Source organism: Lipophrys pholis (assembly GCF_963383615.2).
Source record: "Lipophrys pholis genome assembly, chromosome: 13".
NCBI lineage: Eukaryota > Metazoa > Chordata > Actinopteri > Blenniiformes > Blenniidae > Lipophrys > Lipophrys pholis.
This window is the reverse complement of record NC_137632.1, coordinates 17468384-17487583: the sequence shown is the minus strand read 5'-3', so window position 1 is coordinate 17487583 and position 19200 is coordinate 17468384. Positions and strand designations below refer to the sequence as shown.

The 19200-nt window shown below is 42.9% G+C and overlaps 2 protein-coding genes across 2 annotated transcripts in view; one reads left to right on the top strand and one right to left on the bottom strand.

Moving 5' to 3' along the window:
- Positions 1–19200, top strand: part of LOC308118970 (general transcription factor IIF subunit 2-like) — a 47356-nt gene that overhangs the window by 8583 nt on the left and 19573 nt on the right. The window lies entirely within an intron of this gene.
- kctd4 (potassium channel tetramerization domain containing 4) lies at positions 14574–16573 on the bottom strand. The gene has a single exon (XM_080478710.1). It carries the CDS (start codon positions 16285–16287, stop codon positions 15511–15513), a length of 777 nt encoding a protein of 258 aa, XP_080334836.1. The 5' UTR covers positions 16288–16573; the 3' UTR covers positions 14574–15510.

The window sequence follows — 19200 nt, the reverse complement described above, 5'->3', positions numbered from 1 at the left end:
AAGCCTAGCTGCCACAGAGGCGTGCAGAGGAGAACAGAAAGCCAGATGTAATGTGTGCTGCTCGGTTACAGTCTGACTCCAGATTCCTCCGCGAAGCTTTTCTCTCAAACCTCAATCCCCCTGAAACCTTGAAAAAGAGAAAAAAGACTTGGAACAGGATGCCTCTGTTTGTATTGCTTGTAAACTTGTGCAGGTTGTAGGTCGACTCTCAGAAACAATCAAACTTTGTTTACTTGTTGAATATAGATCTTTAAAGGCAATATATTTATTTTTGCTCGAGCTTATTCTTTATCCTTGAAGGATGCTATGAATGGCGACATTTTCCCGACACAGATGTTATCTGAAAAACAAACTGAGTCATGACATTTTAATCATTTAAAAGTAACCAAATTTCAAACATTTTTTTATGGTTTTTCTTTCAAACAAGAAACATCCTGTTTTGAAATAGACGGCTTACTGGGTCTCTCCTCTGATCAAACTTTCAGGAAATTTGCTAATTACGTCCAAAAAAACCTTTTTAGAGTTGGATAAACGGACTGTAAAAGTACTTATTCGTACCACTTAAATATAAAAGCCCTTTGATATTTGTCCATTCACCTATAGTACTGGTAGCATTTGTGTTTGGATTTGATTTGATAACTTTCACTAAATAACCTTGCTGTACAAGCTAAATATTCTCCAATTCTGGGTGAGCTCTGAATAAATTCACCAAAATACTGCCTGGCATAATTTTATGTCATTTAAATTGGACTACTTAATGGTGTTTTCTTTACTAGTGTTGTCATTTAAAGGCTGCTACAGACTGTGATTTCAGCGGTCTTGCAAGGTTTTATCCTACTACACTGTGCGATACAGATTTTATAGTGAGTTGGACTGAATGTCAACCGCTATGATATACATCATTACAACAGTTAAATTTTTTTTATATGCCATCTACAGTAAAAAAAAAAAAAGAAGAAAAAAACCTTCTGTAATTGCAAAGAAATCAACTTTATTGAGAAGTGCAAACAGATAATGGACTTCCTTGGTCTGCTAGCTGCCGCCCAGTTCATTGCGTTGAGGTGGCAATTCAAACATGAATTCATTTGTACTTTTAAATTCCATTTTAACACTGACTGCTGTTAACTTGTGAACTGAACCATCAGGATATTTACGGCCATAAAATTCTCATTATTGGCCGAGTCCTCCCGCCCTCTGTTGCCGGGTCATTGTGAAAACAATTTCAGAAGCTTGTCATAGTGGGAATATAATTCTATGTAGGTGCCTCAGGGAGGAAAAAGTCTACTGTAGATCGATGCACCTGGTTGACATTTCAACATGGAGTTAATATACAGTATTTCCCCTCCCTTAATGGCAGCGTTTTGAAATGCTGGCGTAATGTGTCAACACCTTCGAGACTACATGTTGTCTTTACAGAGTATGTACCCTTTGTATTGTATCAAATAATCGGAACTCCTGATCTCCACAGTGATCGGTCAGTGTAATCCACTGGTCAGCGGACAAGATCTAGGATAAGCCCCAAGGAATCAAGTGCTTGACGGGGACGTCTGTCCAGCTACTCTGGAGACTCCAACACACTGTCTGTACCATATAGTTCACAATAGATGTGCAGTGAGTGAGGGCAAGCCTCTGGGTGCGCGTCTATTGGGAACATGTGAACGCAAGTTAAAACATTCTGTAAAATCCAGTACCGCGGGCCCTCCGGTGTTCTCCACTGTAGCCAAACTGTACATGGAGATAATTCAACACAAGGCTCTTCAATACCTGCAGAGGAACAATTCCATTGTCACTGGTGCAGTCTCATGGAATCCCCTAAAACTTGTGGTTTGTCCAGCTGGACTTTGGGGTAAAGAACGGCTCACTCCAGAGTAGCAACACGGCGGGTGAGGAGGGAAGAGAAAACAAATATAACAACATTGTAATTCCCTCTGGGTCTCGTTTATCTGAGAATCTGAGATGGACTTTTAACAAACATTACGTCCTTTCGTCTGTCAAACCCAATAACGCCATCAGACAGAAACTGGTACATCAAAAGGACCACAGAGCACGCTCTGAGGGAAAAAGAGTGTATGCCACACAATGCCGGCAATAGTACATCGTATAATGGAAAATTATAACTAAACAAAGGTAAAGCCCAACACAGAAGGTCGAAGGGCAATCTCCACATTGTGGACGACTTGTTTGAAAGAGGTAAGATGTTTTGTGTGAGAGAGGATAAAATAAGGCTATAAAGTTAATAAAGTAATGAAAATCAATGAGGTGTTGTTTAAAGTAATTGCCTTTTTTTTTTTTTTTCTTTCGGGGGCCCAGGTGAGTTAAATTGATCTGAATGATCATCCTAAATGTGTTTCAACTTGATGTTTTAAAAACAAAAAAGTGATAGCCGTCAGAGATCCGGGTCCTCATAAACCAACACATCAGGGTTCAGTCCAGGTGATCCGGGATGTTGCAGGACTCTCATTACACAAGCAGGTGTGTTTTCCCTTTTATTATCTTGTAAAAAACAAATAATCTCATTAAGCTCAAACCAGATGGGATCGAGTGTCTCTGCAGGATGTTGTGCTAGGCGAGCGGCTTAAATTCTGAGTAAATCTGCCAACAGTGTCACCAGTATATCCCCCCCCCCACCCACCCACCCACCCACATCATCACACCTCCTCCTTCAGGCGGCTTCCCAGGCTCCACACATCCAGATACCATCCGTTCACCTTCTCTGTGTCTTACAGAAAACAAAAAAATCTCACTCATCATACCAGTAATTAGTGATTCACACAGTCTTCTTGGAACTCGCAGCATAATTGAGCCTAATTAAATCCTTAACCTCCAAGTGCAAATGAACCAATAAGTAACAGCTATTCCTTTGATTCTGTGCGTACAAAATCAGCCAGGTTATTTGGAAGATAAATGAACACGTGCCCCTTGTCCGTGTTTGGGGAATTTGGTCAAAACACAGTGCTCCTAACTACAGTGCTCGATATTGCCTCATTTATTGTTTATTTTATCTGATCTGCTAAAGACTATAGATCTATTCTCTTGATAGCAAGGAACGCCATAAGAACCTTTCCAGGTGACTGGAATAACAATTGGGGGGGTGGGGGGTCTTTACTACAGGTGTGGTACGCATGCCCATTGGCATGCCGTCTATACAGAGACGGAGCCCAAGCCTTTTAGAAAGTTGTATTTTCCACCGGTTATATGGAGACGGAATCTCAGAGCTTTTTAGAAAAGTTCCACCTTGGGAGCCGTTCTAAAAACACTTTTTAATTTCAGTGGTTCCGATCGCCGTTGTCGTCTAAATGGACCCCCAAAACACAGCGAAAGTTTTGCGTTTTCACTTTAATGTTTTTGTGTAACCTGGGCCTCAATTTCTTTTCAGCACCTGTCTTTTTTTTTCACCAGTCAGGATGAAGAGGATTGAACGGTTGTTCTTAATCCACATAGTAAGGCTGCAACGGATTATTTGGATCCATATTTGTACTGTATGTCTACAGTTTGAATGGATTGTGAGCTGGTGGATGTCTTTTAATTTACATATCAACATTTTTAAGGAATACATTAAAATGTTCTTTGAGCTAATTATGCCAAACCGTTGATGGAGTTCTCTGTTTTGGAATGATCTCTGCTCTGTCCGTCCCCTTCACCCTTTGTCAGCTGTGACTTTTGGTTGGATTAAGAGGTGTAGAACTCGGATGGATGGTACAATCTGTATCCTATGTTGCCTGATAAAAACATATCCTTGGATGTTGTTGAGAAAATCAACAGCAGCAGAGATGCTGGCAGTAACTGATCACATATTTGGCAGACATTTTGTAGCAATCCTAAATTGATGTTGTCCTGCTGTGTTGGTATTTGAAAGCCCCGTTTGTGCAGTAGCATCATGCTGCAAACCTTTGGAACGATGCAGGCTGGCGGTTGGCTCCTGGGCAGACTGTCGTAGGTGTTTTTATTTGATGGGAGTGCTGCTGGCTTGGCTTTGTAGGTTCATTCCAAAAGTGTGGTTCATGAATTGCTGAGGGTTTAAAGCGGAGCATCTCTTGACTGGATACCTCTTGAAAAAGAGCGATTTCATAGTCAGACGACTCCAACAGCCCATGCTTGACTACATCTGACTTCATTCAAAAGCGCTCAACAGCCTCGCCGGGTGAATTGTTGGCAATCATCGGCGGTTTTCCGCCATCCCGTCTCTGTGCTGGAAGCTGTGCTCCAATGGTGGTACAGTGGAGCTGTTTCCATGGCTGACGTCAAGGAACAGCCTTCCTGTGGTTTGTTAGGAGAGTCGGGGCTGTGTTCTGGCTGCATTAATCCATCGGGAGGCTTCAGAGTGGCAGTTTTCAGAGAGCTCAGTGCTCTTGAGCATACTCACTGTCAGTTTGTTGAAGCTGCCGCCTCTCTCCTGTTGCACTTCTCACTTCTCTCTTTCAGTCTCACAGCGCTGTCAAGAATTACATGGGGGGAAAAAAAAAATACTCTCAAAATACAGTGTCAAAGCCATTGTTGGAATTAATTTGTAGCCATGCTGACACATAATTTGTAGTGTTTATCTGTGTACTTTCACTTGAGCTCTGTACTCCTCGATGGCTCCCCTCCTTGTTTATTAAGGTCACATTCACCCTGGCTGCACATTGTGGGTGCAACAACTCGCTGTGTCTAATCAACACATCCATTTCCAACGCTCTCATGCGCTGCACTGTGCTCCTGTGCAGAAATGAAAAACATATTATGCACTTGTTCATTTGTCGCGAAATGTTAACAATTCTGCCTATTTATCAGGTCCAAATAACGGCATTTATGTTTCATCCCCCTAAAAAAAGTGAAGAGTGAAAATTGCCCCGTCAGATTTGAACAATAATTTGGAAAGTTGCCAGAAGTTTGGTAATAGTTGAAAAGTTCCTGTCGCATACAGAAAGTAAGAATAGCAGAATATATAATAAAAGTTTAGTTATCTGTGCGAAAGTCACGGAATCCTAACAGGTATTTGTCGTAACGAGCGATCTTACTGACATGTTTTAGCGTTCAGGTTGTTTACTTATTCGGCAAAGCAACTGCCTGGAAAACTGGAAAGCACAGAAAGTCTTGCATGAAACGAGGCTGGAAAACACACAGGTTTGTAATAATAAGTTCTGCTGAAAGTTTTGGAGAGGTGGTAATTAAGCTGCATAGTTATTTTAGAGTCTGTGCTTCGTGGAGCTCTTGAGCTGCGTTACATCACACACAGGGGTGGACGTTATTTTTTTAAAGTCCACTTCATTGATATTTAGAGACTTCCTGCTTAGTTCACCTCGTGGTAGAGTGCATTGTGCAACGATAACAAAACGGCACAAGAGCATTCTGTTTTTTTTTCCTCTCTTTTCTCGGGCATGCTGCTTATATGGTATTCACCCAGGAGGAACTTTGCTGTGAAGTCAAATCATGTGAATTACACAGAGTAGCCATAACATTGTGACAGGTGAAGTGAAAGATGTGTTATTGGGTGAGATATATTAGGCAGCAAGTTAACATTGAATCCTCAAAACTGATGTGTTGGAATTAAAATTGAGACTCAATGAGGTGGTCTCTTTGTTATGGCTGATCTGTAACTATCAAAAACTGGAATTTCAGTTTAATAGATTAAAAACAAGCCAAAATATCACTTGCAGCTTAAATCAAAGAGACGGGGAAGAGCATGGATGCCTGTTGAAAGAGGACAAGCAGATGGTTTATTGTTGTTTTCTGGGAACACATCCACCCCTCTGTGCATTAAAAAATTACTGTTTGCCACGATCAAAAGAAAGCCTCTTTTCTTTTCGATTAAAGGTTTTCTTCTGCACCCTGCAGGCTACTGAAGAATGCAGATCGCACATTTCATTCTCCCTGTAGTCGCGCAGAAGAGCAGGGCTGAATAACTGCTAGCCCTGCCATTCTTTGTGGCGCTGCTTGTTTGTCGTTGCCCAAGGAGGAGACTCACGAGTGTGTAGCTTAAAAAATGGTCATCTGTGTTCTTGTTTTTGTTCTGAAAATAAAGTTTACCCCCCCCGTTGTGCTCCCACGCAACACACACAGAGCAATAATGAAGGGCACAGATGTGACGCACCGTCGCCAGCAGATCCACTGAGCTCTTCTGTCAATAGGTGGCTGAAAGACTATAAAGGGGTTTTTGTAATGTCCATTGTAGGAGAATGTGAGGGGAAGTAACCCCTTTTACTCGGTTTTCTTTAGAGTTGCAGATGGAAAATGTTGAAGTATTGTTGCTTTCATGACCCTTGATGTACTTTCTGCAAAATCCATCGTGCTAATGGAAGCCATCCCCCCCCGAGTCTACAGACTGTGTAGTTTAGTTTCATCTCGTTTCAGTGCATCTCGGCGGCTCTGGATTCTGTAAATGAGGCCACATTTACTCGCAACGGCAGAAAAACACCAACCCTGCACTGTGGCGACATTAAGGTGGCATCCTTCTTTTAAATTCACCTTCGTGTTTGACATTCCTGCTTCTATTTCAGAAGTTGTTTTTTTTTGGAAGGATTGAAGAGTCACGGACCTTATTTGGTGCAGTACGGTCTTTTCTTCATTGCAGCATTTCAAAGGATGTCTCAAATGTAGTCTAACAGCCCATTCCTCGGTTTAACATCCTCTGCTTGCCTGCACCAGTGAGTTTTTAGAAGCAAATTAAAATTGCCTGTTGCCTTTAGTTGGGGTCCTGCACTCTGGCGATGTGTCACATTGTTGTTGGACCTGTTGGTGACCTTGTTGGCAGGAGATACTGCTTCTATAAATGTAATTATCGCCAGCCATTATTGTGCATCCTTTGATTTGACAGAGGTCTCTCTACACATGCATCCACAGCGTGTATTACTTTTGTGCGAGATGTCTGAGGATGAAAAGGGTTTTGTCATACGTGGGAGGATTTTACTCAATGGTATCAAAACTCGCCTAAAAGAGCTGCTCACCCACCATTAGTGTGGATTTCAGTGGCGAGCTGCTGCTTTGCGTTGTCAGAGTCGGTGCCGAGTGTGAATGCTGTGCTCAAATGCAGCGGTGAATGGTGCAAATTTGATGTAAGGCTGTATGTTGTGCACCTACATGAAAACCGGCGCTAAATTATTACTGGAGTCTCACTTTGTCTGACGTGTTTTGTGGTTGTCGTTGGGCTTTTGGTCGGCAGCGACTTGAAGAGGCTCCAAGTGTGCCGTGTGTCCACAGTATTTCTGCTCTGGGTATGATTAATGAGTAACCCTTCCTAAGAGTAATATATTTCCTTTTTTCATTTCACTTTTTCATTGGAAGTGAAAAATCCTCCTCTCTGCTTGAGAATTTAAACGCACGAGGACCAGTCGGAGAATTACGAACCGATCAGAGACCGCCTTTCAAAAGGTACAGACCACATGGTATCAGTTGACCAATCACGTTTACTCGTCACTGGGCATAAAATCGGAAGTCTGTTGTGCGTTGTGTACACGGGCCGATAATTTTGCTATATTTTGGCGAAAAAAGATGAATTCAGGCAAAAGTAGACAGTGACCAACGGCTTTGAGCAACACGTCCGCTATTTTTTCGGCCGTCTTTTACTAAAATTGACCATCCAAATGACGGCCAGACGGCTCGCTGCATAAAACCGTGATGCAGTGACTTTGAATATGCCCTATGTCACAAACGTGGTTTAAAAAAAAAAAAAAAAAATAACCCCTCTCTACATCAGAAATGTATCAATTCCGATTCACGCCCTTACAATTCTACTTGGATAAAAAAAAATGCAGAAAAGCAGAAGAAGATGGCCACAAGTTGTGCGACACGCGTTTGATCAGATGAAACCGAGATTTATTCTGACATCTTTCCTGTGAAATTAGCCAGAACTATCGCAGCAAATGCAGAAGCACAGAGGTGGGAGTATGATGATAAAGCAAATAAAATTGCATTTCTGTTCATTTGCAGGCCTTCATAGTGCCAAGAAGGACCACGAGTAAACAAGTCACAGCTGCAGTGGCGTCTCTCAACAATACACTCACCAACCACTTCATTAGGTACACCTTGTTAGAACCCAATTGGACGCCCTTCTGCCTGCAAAATACTTCATGGAATATTTCCAGCACTTTGTTTAATGTACGCCACAGAGGTTTTAGTTCATATTTACATGCTGTAGCCCTTCAACTTCAAGGTTTCTCATGTTCTGCACTTATTTGAGTTTGATATTTTGCTTTTTATTAATCGCAAAGCAGTCTGGCCATTCTCCTCTGACCGTTGCCATCAAATCACTTTCACCCAGAGAGCCACATTTACACTTCCATAAGCGTTTCAGTACACCCTGGAGATGGTTGTGTGTCGAAATCCCTGTTGTACAGCGGATTCTTAATTACTCAGACCAGCCCGTCTGGCACCAACTCCATAGTCACAGTCACTTAAACTGCTTTTCTTCACCGTTCTCATGCTCTACCTGAACTTCAGCAGCTCGTCCTGATCATGTCGACATGCCTGCAAACAGTCTGTGCGTCCATTTTAATATGCACCTTGACTTATAACGGTACTTTTCACATGGAATCAGTGAGAGTGCCAGTTGCCTGAACTGTGGCAAATTCTAACTTGTGTGAAATAGGGAACCCTCCTTAAAGACCTATTCAGTCTTGGAAATAAAGAAGCTATTGATACTGTATTGATTCATTTGCTTTTCGAACGAAATTTCACTCAAGTAGATCTTCTGTTTTACGATTTTCTCTTTTCAAAGAGATCTTTCATTGTCCAATTCTCTCTACTTGACATAAAATACACACTCGGCACGCACACACAGACTCGTCGGCCGCAGCCTCTAATGTCATGTTGTGTCAAAGTGGGCTGATTACCACTTTCACACACAGTAGAAAGGTGGAGGGGAGGTTGGCTCTGATTTCCTCCTCCACGTTGTTCGGTCTCTCTGCCTCTGCTCTGCTGTAGATCCTCTTCCTATCTTTCTATTTCTGATCTGCCCTCTTTACTGCTACTGTTGTCTATGTTTCTGCCTGCCCCCATTTCTCGGTTCACTCTATACTATTCGGTTTCTTACTCAATACTGTAGCAGTCTCTACTAGGATGCTGGTCGTGCGACTTCTATTTACATAGAAACAGTGATCAGCCAGTGATTTGCCTTCAAGCGTCAAGTGATTTCTACATGTATTCATGTAAAAAAAAAACCTTGATTAGTTATCCATGTTCAATTGAATATAGAAAATTGATTCATGAATTTTGGATTGTGGTTGTCAGCAAAACTACGCTGGATATAAATATTGCTTTTGAGGAAAATTAAATATGAAAGAATTGAAGTGTATTGTATGAAGTTGTGAAATACAAAATTGCACCTTTTGTTTATTTCTTATATTTGTTGTTGGAACCAGCAAACCGTCATCATAATGACTTAATATGAATGTTTTTGAGCATTTATTCACATTCAAACTCGACATTTCATAGACAGAATGGCAATAATTATCAGAATCTTCTCGTAGACGGACAGTAGTGTTTGTGCGTCCCTCAGATCTACTTCATAGCTGCTGCTGCTGGTTTGTGGCGGATTGGGACGTCGATAAAGTTGTTAACTGTGGACCGACTCCTCTCATCTGGTCACAACAGTCACTGTTACATTAAATTGTTGTTGGACCTGCATGATTTCCTCAGGAATTCTCTGGAAAGACTGGACCACAAGAATGGTTGTAATGCACATGGTTGCGTGGACTCTGTGGTAACTCAGAAGCTGCTGTAAAGAATGAGTCACAGTTGGAATTCTCAAATAGCAATAAACAAGTTTTCTTTCAAGCAGATTTACTGAAGATCAACAGATACAATATCCTCCCCATTTTATGGTTTCATCCAAGTGGCTATACCTTCAGAGCATAAATACATCTGGTGTTTTTAATATTCCATGGGTATATTTACATGGGAGCAATTCTCCAAACTGTCTTTGTTGTGCTCCCTGTCTCATTTGACCTGTTCCTCATGGCTTTTTTTTTTTTTTTTTTCCATAGGTGCAGCTGCTTCTTTTTTAGGAAGTGAAAAAGGGCCTAAATTCCCCTCTGATTCTTTGATACTTTTATTCCCCCTATGCCCCCCCCCTCCCTCCTCCTCCTCTCATCCCACTCTTGAATCCCTTTCTTAGTCTAAAAGATAAAAATCTGAGGTATGTTAGTCATTTTCTGGCTGAGCGGTAACACAACACGGAGGCCTCCCGAAAAGGAGCGCTGCGTTTGGTTGTTGAGGGGGGGGGCAGCTTATGAGCACATGACGTGAGGAGTTTGCCTGGCAACAGGTGAAAAGACTTGATAGTAGTAGCTTTTGTAGTTTCTCTCACTGCTCCCTGCACCTACTTCAGCCTTCTGCTCGATTTTGATGGGGTGTGGATCCTTCTCCGTCATAAAAAATGCATGGGAATGATCCTTAATTAAAAACGGCTTTTGGTCTCATGTTGTTTGATGGACGCATTTCAGTGTGAGTGGTGGATGTGAATATGCCACCTTCACTGAGTGCATGTCCTCCGGAAGGTGTTCATGCTTGACGTTACTGTTTTTATGAGGAGTGGGCTGTGGATTAACTCTGCTTGATGTCAGAGGTTGTTGTGGACGTGCGAGTCATGAAGGGGGCGGCGATGGCGGTGCCGTCGGTTTGATGACATCACCCGCAAGAGCAGATGATTTAAGCCGTCACCAAGACCCAGACAGCATGCTGTTCATTTAAAGGCGGCTGATTGTCACTCTTCCTTCCAGGTCTACTCTGCAGCTGCAACAGGCTTCATGCAGCAATTGAACTTTTCCTCATACCTTTTCTCCACTCAAGGACAATGTAGATGAATGCATTTCAATGTTTATAGGACTTGAATTTAAACATTTCCACTCCCACAAGTTTCCACAAATGGATCTTGACGCATCCTTGCTTCACATTGTTGGGAGGCAAGCCAGGATCGACTTTGGTCTGCATGTGCTCTGGCATGGACTACACAGCTCATTGCCAGAGCAGCTTTTTCCATCTTCCAACACCGGCATTACACTCCACTATGACTTTTTTTTCTTTCCCATGACCCAGAATAATCAGCCTATTGATTTATGGCATGTGGCAGCCCAGATTTATTATTTATTTTGCCCTCCTCCACCATACATCGCTTCTTGAATTTATTTTGGAAGCGTTGCATCTTGAGAATATTTATTGATTTAAAGGGGCATTGCACAGACTCATGTTTAATCATGATCATGGCTTTACTGACTTGTTGAATATTTATTTTGATAATACTTTCATTGTGTAGCTGTCTATAGAGCTCCAATCACAAAATAGAGACTGGTTACCATAATTTGGTAAAATTCAACTGTAAAACACACTTTTGTATTCGGTCCTATATGAATAAAGTTGAATTGAATTGAAATATTCTAAATATCTGAAGTAAAGGAACAGGGAAAATGGCTATAAGTCACTGTTGTGTTTTGGAGACATTTAGAGCACCTTAAGCGGGATGTTCAGCAGATATTTGTAGCACGCAAATGTTCCCAGAGTCAACCGCATCGTGCCAACTTCTTAAAATTTGCACTTGATTAGTTAATAGTAGTACTGGCGGTAGCCCTGTTGGTGGTAACCTGCCAGTTACTGAAAATAAATGCAAATAATGACTTGGATTAGTCCTTTATTCTTCACTTCTGCATAGTGTATCAAAATCAGGATGCCTTAAAGTGCACATAGTTATATTATTGTTGTGTATCTGTGACACATTAGCTAAGCTGTCGACTGTGTGGGTCAGTCTGAATAAGTGGTGGCAGATAGCTTTTTTAATTTTTAGCTGTCTTTATGGAGATTGCCTTGTACTCCTCATGCAGGCTAAAGCTGTCAGTCAGCACGAAGCAGGACAGAGAGACAGGAACTCAAGAAAAGAATAAACCGTTCATCATGCTTTTCATTTGGATAAACCAAATCATTTCATGTTTTTGTGTCACTTCACATGCAGAAAGATGTGCCCGGATATTTTCATCCAAACTTGTTCGCTGAGGTTTTCACATGCTGAGATCATTCGTGCGTCACATCAGACGAGACGAATGTTGACACAAACACATCAGGAGAGGTGGGATAAACATATTTGTCTGCTAATTTAACTGCTGTTAGGAAGGGACCGTCACTAACATTGATGATGACACACATCACAAGGCAGAGAGATAAAAAGAGATTCTCCTTGAGGGAAAACGGCAGGATTTAACTCGCATACTGGCCTAGTTTTAGATGCTCAATGTCCTGGGTAGGACGCGGTGGGTTTGAACTGGCTGCCTGGAGGCTGGCACAGGTGAGGGTGCTGGCCTGTGATGGCAGCCAGCCAGCAAACACAGTGTCCATCAGTGGAGCAGGTGGTGGGAAGGTCAGAGCAGCAAAGCTGAGCATGTTCTCATTAAACTGCTAATTGATAAACAGATCATTGATTCAAAAAAAGAAAAAAAAAAAAAGAAGCAGTCTTGTGAGATGTCACACACTGAGATCCACACAGCCCACCAAGGCACAAAACTGGAGTCTTTGAAACGTACAGATTGTATGTTTGTTATGGAATTAATTGCTCTCTCCCACCACAGAGACTTTAGGAATTTGTTAAGATGGGCCATGGCTGATGGGGGGTGTCAAATTTGGATTTCTGCAAGTGATGCGTCTACAAACTAATAACTCGTTCTTTGCCGTCTTGTGAAAGAAAATCTGTTTACTCTTCACTCTGTATTCTTGAATGCTCCCCTTCACGCAGTCGTGGTTTTAGTTTTGATGGAGGTTTTCAGTGAATTTACCTGTCGGCTGCTTTTTGTTTTGACCTGAAAGAACCCTTAGTCTGACAGGTGCAGAAAAGTTTAGACCAAAGGTTTTAATTATGAATTAAAACCTGCGACCTTCCACATCGGACAGCCGTTGTCACAGTCGTACAATCTCACATTGTTTATTGGATGTTGCTACAGCCACAAACAACCCATGAAACTGAAGCCAAAAGTGAAATGACGAATCGAAGTGATGCCAGCATTGCACCAAAAGATAGTTGGCAGATTCCAAAGACTGTAAAATGTTTGCATCCACATTCTGCGTCTATCTCCATACCAAGCTGTTTCCCTGAATATTAATGCTACTATAACTCCTCAGTTCATCTCTTGAAGGCGCTGGTGGTGCAGGCAGATGACGTGTCTGAGGGAAATTTTCTCTCCCGTCAGAGGGCTCGTCTGTGACGGTCCCGCCTGTGAGAGTGAATGAAGACTAATACATAGCATGTATTTCTCGAGCAGATCAATAGAGCTGAACTGGTATAGACGACAAAGTAAAGCTGGATGGGGAGCTGACGCCGGCACGGTTTTTATGCCTCTCTGTATTTAAGTGTCTGTAATGCTCGAGTCTGGGTGCGAGTCTCTCGAAGCCTGAGGTGGTTCATTGCACCATTATTCTCTCGACAGTTTTAATTTAACTTGATTCACTGAAATAATCTCAACTTAAGATTTGATTTTCCAACTTTTATTGTCTCTGGTTCAAGCAAAATAATAAATGCTCCAACAATGTGAAGTCGGAAGTCTTGCATATTAAACTCTCCTTCGATTCAGTGCAAGGCGGCATCATGCAGTCGAACTTACCATCGTACCCAGGGACCCACGTAATTCACATGGCACAGTGCAGCAGGTAACATCTTTATGAGCCTTAAGACAATTTTTCTATATTTATATTCATATTATAATGTAACACAGAGCCTGTTTGGCTCAATTTCACCCATAAGACTGACTTTTTTGATTTATCACTTCAGGCTGTGAGGGGCTGTATGGTTGAGGTGGTTCCAGTTAGTTACGGAGTCTTCTTAAACTCACTCTGACTGTTGTGACTTTTGCTCTCTTGCACCAGAATGACAGGATGTACCTAACACAGGCCTCCATCTCAGGCACTGAATGCTTTTAAACAGCGTAAATACCGTCAACCTTACCAACTGGTACAAATGCTAATATTTAATTTCTGTGTTCGCGGGTATTGATCAAATACTACACAACATAAGCAACTGAAGTTATTCACTTATTTGAATCTTCAAAGACCGTGTTTATTGAAATATTGCACTTAACTAATTCTACTGAACCAAGGGGACCTGCTGAAGTAATAAATGCACAAATTACTTACAATGTGAAATGGTTTAATGTTGATTTGTTCAATGAAAAGCTCCTTGTGAAAGATACTGGGCCTCGAAGGATCTCAAGTGGCACATAAAAGTCAGTAAAATTACCCCCTCTACTCTTCTGATTACAAGGTAAGCGTGAAGAAGAGTTATCATGTGCATGTTTTTCTTGTTGAATATTGTGATGAAATGTTCCAGGTTTTAAAAGCTGCACATGGCTCCTTTTTTGGAAATGTAACACTAAAGCTGCTTCTCTCGGCCTGTAACCGTCTGTTCAAGTTCATATGGGACAAAATGACATTAGGTATTTTGATGCTGAACCTTAAGAAACAAAAATTCTACATTTCTAACCCATTCTCTAATAAAGTCTAATGTGCAGCTTATTAACATTACTGTGCGCAGTATTTAACAGGGTTGCTACACCAGACAGTGACATGAAATTGTGCAGACTTTTTGCAGACGTAGGGCAAAACACTTTGAAACACCAAGTTGAGTATCGGCTTTATTTGTAAAATATTCCACATTGAAACGCAAATAGGTAATTGTTGTGGCACCGGCTTCACAGAGGCTCACAGCACTAAGAAACACACAGTTCATTTAGTGCACATGCATCATGCTAGATTGAAAGCCCTTACAATAGTCATAGTTCTTTGCACTGAAACTCAACGTGACATTTGGACGCTGGGTCTGTTTGTCCATCCAAAGCGACCGTTATGAGCCCAGGTTTTTTTTTTTTTTTTTTTCCCCCTTCGGGCTCCGGTGGGGCTAATAAACTGAATGCAAGCTATTAAACTGACTAAACACAGCACACGCAGTGTGAAGCAATGCATACACATCTCACTCGCGCACACACACACATTCACACAAGCACACATACACCGGGACTGTAGTGAAAGCTGAATGGCACAACGGTGCACATCACGGCTGGATTCCAGACGCTTTCGCAGCCGTGGACAAAGCAGCAGGAGCAGTTGATGTGCGGAGACGGATCCACTGATAAAGCTGTCGATGGTCAGAGTCTCTGTTCCAGCCCTTCGTTCCTCCACGCGTGCGGGTTCAGTGTTGGCTCGTCGTGTCATTTCTGAGCTTTCTGTGTCACAGAATCTGACACAGTTTTAGTTGCAAAGACGATCTGGATCCTTCGGAATACTTAACGACTCAAGCTCACAAAGCAGTGCGAAAGGTTGGTGCCACATCACCACTTTGCAAATATTTACTACCCAAAACTTACTGAATTCTGTTTGAAAGCCACCCATTGTGCAGTAAAGATATAAAGACTATCCTGTGCGACAGTCCAACCCACCTGTTCTCCTGCTCACACCAAATCACACATGACAGAGCAGCACACCTTCAAAGATTCTCAAACCGGTACCTTTTCGTTATCGAGGTTTACTTTCTCTATCTCCCTCTCCTGTCCCTGCTCCTCCTCCATCCTACTTGACAAAATGCAGGGCCTCTGCTGCCACCACGGAGCCTTTGCTGCTGTCGAGACTGGTGATCAGCTTGAAGCCCGATTTCAACGCGAGCATCACTGTCTCTAGTTTCAGACAGTCCAGTGTGCACAGGAATGTGCTGTCCTCCTTCAGTACGAGCCGCGAGCCGGGCTCCGACTTGATAAAGTGACGGAACTGAATCACGTTGGATGACACTACAAATTCTTCCGGAAAGCCATCCAGGCGGCTCTTGGAGACCTGCACGAGCCGCCCCTTGACCTTTTCGATGAAGGCGGGGTCACTGCAGTACACTTTGAGGCCCTGGGACCTCTCGTGGCTATCGGTCACCTCCAGAAACGCGGGCTCTCGCTGGGCCGCCCTCTGACTTTCCCACTCCACCACTGCCTCCACCAGTTCACTCAGATGGTAGAAATCGGCCTCTCGTCGCAGGAGCCCCGCTTCCCGGAAGTCGTCGGGTAGCTGGAGTTCTCCGGTTCGCAGGTAATTGAGCACGTGGCGAAAAACGGGACCATCTCTGTCGATGAAGGGGTTTCCCATGGAATCGGTGTGCTGAACCGGTTTTTTACCATTGGCCAGCTCTTCCAGGAAGGACCCCTGGTGCTTGGAAAGGGTGGTCCGGTGGGCAGTGTACAGGAACCCTCCTACATTGATGGTGATGGTGCCTGAGGAGGGCTTCTTGAAGCTTTTGCTGGGCTGCAGCAGGTCCGGGTTGATGTGCCTCAGTTCACTTTCCATCCTTCTGAGGTTCCATTCCATTCTCCAGTCTCCCTCTCCAGCCTCGACCCAGCCTCCTCGGGGCTGGAGTGTCTGCACGTCTCTGTGTGTGCAGGACAAGTAGGGTCCAGGCTCTGGCTTTTCTTTTCTGTTTCTGGTCTTCTATTTGGATAGGAGTGTGTGGATCAGTGGTGCAGCAGAGAAAATGGAAAAGGTGTTGTCGGCTGTCGTATAAGTAAGAGTGAATGTGTGTGAGAGAGTGTGATGGTGGATGGGTGAGAGCTGTCTGGCTGAGGAGCTACTGGGAGCTGAAAACAGACTGGCTCTCTGTGCTGCTCCCTGTCTCTCTCCTCCCTCCCTCCCTCTCTCTCTCTCTCTCTCTCTCTTTCGCTCTCTTGTTAAGAGTGGGTGGGACGACGGCGTCACATTCAGAGAAGAGAGAGGGAATATGTGAGCAAGCAACAGAAGAGTAAGAACTCCAGAATCTTTTTCTTTTCGACGCTTAATTATCTTTGATTAAAAGGTGCAAAGCTGAGCTTCAGCGATGACTTCACACACACCATTCTCTCACCAGATGGTGTGTGTGTGTGTGTGTGTGTATATATATGTGTATGTGTTTGTGTGTGTGTGGGGGGGGTTCCTTACATTATTTTTTTTTTTTTGGAGTATGAAATTTTCTGATCGTAAGAGTCTGAATAATGAAACTCCTTTTGCAGCCAAATTCCATCTGTTTGCCACGAAGCACTCAATGCAAACCCCAAATCTCTTTGAAAAGTGATCCAGTTTAATTCAGGCTGGAATAACTCCAACCTGAATTAATGTGTTGGTAGTTCTGTCTCTTCTCACGTAGTGATAGAAAGAAGTAAGCTGCAAGCCTTACTTATGTAAATTAAAACAACAGGAGAGGCATTTATGCAAATATCTCTCTGGCAAAGTAACAAGCAGCCCTCCGTCATAACGAAGTGTGTGTGTGTGTGTGTGTGTGTGTGTGTGTGTGTGTGTGTGTGTGTGTGTGTGTGTGTGTGTGTGTGTGTGTGTGTGTGTGTGTGTGTGTGTGTGTGTGTGTGTGTGTGTGTGTGTGTGTGTGTGTGTGTGTGTGTGTGTGTGTGTGTGTGTGTGTGTGTGTGTGTGTGTGTGTGTGTGTGTGTGTGTGTGTGTGTGTGTGTGTGTGTGTGTGTGTGTGTGTGTGTGTGTGTGTGTGTGCGCTCAGATCAGATCCTGTGAAGGAAATGGACCAATTAGAATTACCGGTGGTCTGGTCATGCTTTGGCCTGCAGCTCCTCCATCAGAGAAACTGCATTAGACTGGCCATTTAGTCAAAGCGACTCACACTGCCACTGTGTGTGTGTTGCACATGGATGTGTTTTTCTTGGTGCAAACGTGTAAAAAATCTCAGTTCATATGAAGCATGAGGAAACACACACAGAATCTGGCACTGCCCCTCAGGGTAATGCATTTGCTTTCTGACTCGCTCCAGTGTGCGATAAAAACACAAGAATCTGTGTGTCTGGAAGTAGTCCGGAGCTGCTTCCTAATAATTAACCAGCCTGCGCAGTGAGCTAAATGGCTATGAATACAGGATTCTTTGTAGTTGTTGCATGCGGTATAATTTAGTATTTTTAAGTTGGATGCAAATTATTTAACAGATGATGCTTTCTTGCCTGCTTTCTTTAATGATTAGTCACTGTACAGCAGAAAGACCAACGTGTACTTTAGCAACCACATGTAGCGTTATTGATTTTCTTAAGCCAATAATCAATTCTAAAAAGCCACCCATTTCTTTTCCTTCAGTGTCTTCAAACGAGGAGAAAAGCAAGCTTCATAATATATGTAGACATATTTGTTGTCATAAACCGGCACCTTTGTTTTGCCAAGTTGCATGCGTCCTTGTGTTTTTGTTGTCTTCTCACCGTGGGTGCAGAAGCGCCAGAAAATAAATGTTTAACTCTCTGCTCAATGCACATTAACTTAATATTTTTCATAAACACACCAACACAAGTGTGAAAACACTCGGGCAGATAGCTTGCACACCAAATTTGTTTGTGCTGAATTCTGGACCAAGCCTCTGTTCTGCTGAAGGAATATTTTTGTGCAGGCTGTTTTTAACCTACTTTCGATGTGTTTTTACACCAGACAGCCTATGCCAGCCAATTTGCATAATTTATCAGAACCTTCACAGCAGTCTGGCAGTGACAAAATACCTGGACTCTGGCAGTATTTGTCACTGCAGGGCAGCAGAGATGGTGGGCTTGCTTTCCAAGGATGTTTATTGACCAGTGGCAAAATATTGTTTGCCTTTCACCTCTTTTTGTGTCAAATGCAGGACAAATCTGGACTTTGCTTCTCTGAACACTGCAGACAAGAACCTGGGCTGTTACACTTTGCACGTTATAATGATAAAGTCAGGTTTGAAATACGTACACCCATATACATATCCATATATATTGAAATAATCCTGGCTTGTGCAATGCATAATTAGTCCACATTCTTCGGTTCAGTGGCCAGGCAGACTGCTACCATCTGCAGGTGATTTCCATTAGATGAGTCTTCACTTTTAAATTCCTTAGAAATTAATTGGAGCGCAACAGGCATGTGACATTGATGCAACAGGTTCTCAGCCTCCTCCGAACTCCTGCTGCAAACGGAAATGTCCCAGCCAGGCGATGATTGAAGCCTCCCTTTAGAAGAACCGCTCAATTCAACCTCATTCGACTACTGCGATGTGGCTCAATTGTAAAGCTTCTTTTCTTCCCTCTTTTGTACCTCGCAGTGGCAGACGCACAGACCTGTTGGTTTGGAATCTTCTCTCATCTTCCTAATCGTAACTGATTAGCGGTACTATCAATGACAGCACTCGATTGGAATTGCAAATGAGGACTAGATGCAGCGGAGGAGATTGTGGGAGGTTTGACCTGCTTACTGGCTCCTGTTCATTAAAACCGGCTCATCGAGGAC

What these genes read in the sequence shown, in the direction of transcription:
- kctd4 (XM_080478710.1), bottom strand. Translation starts at nt 16,287, where the DNA reads ATGGAATGGAACCTCAGAAGGATGGAAAGTGAACTGAGGCACATCAAC.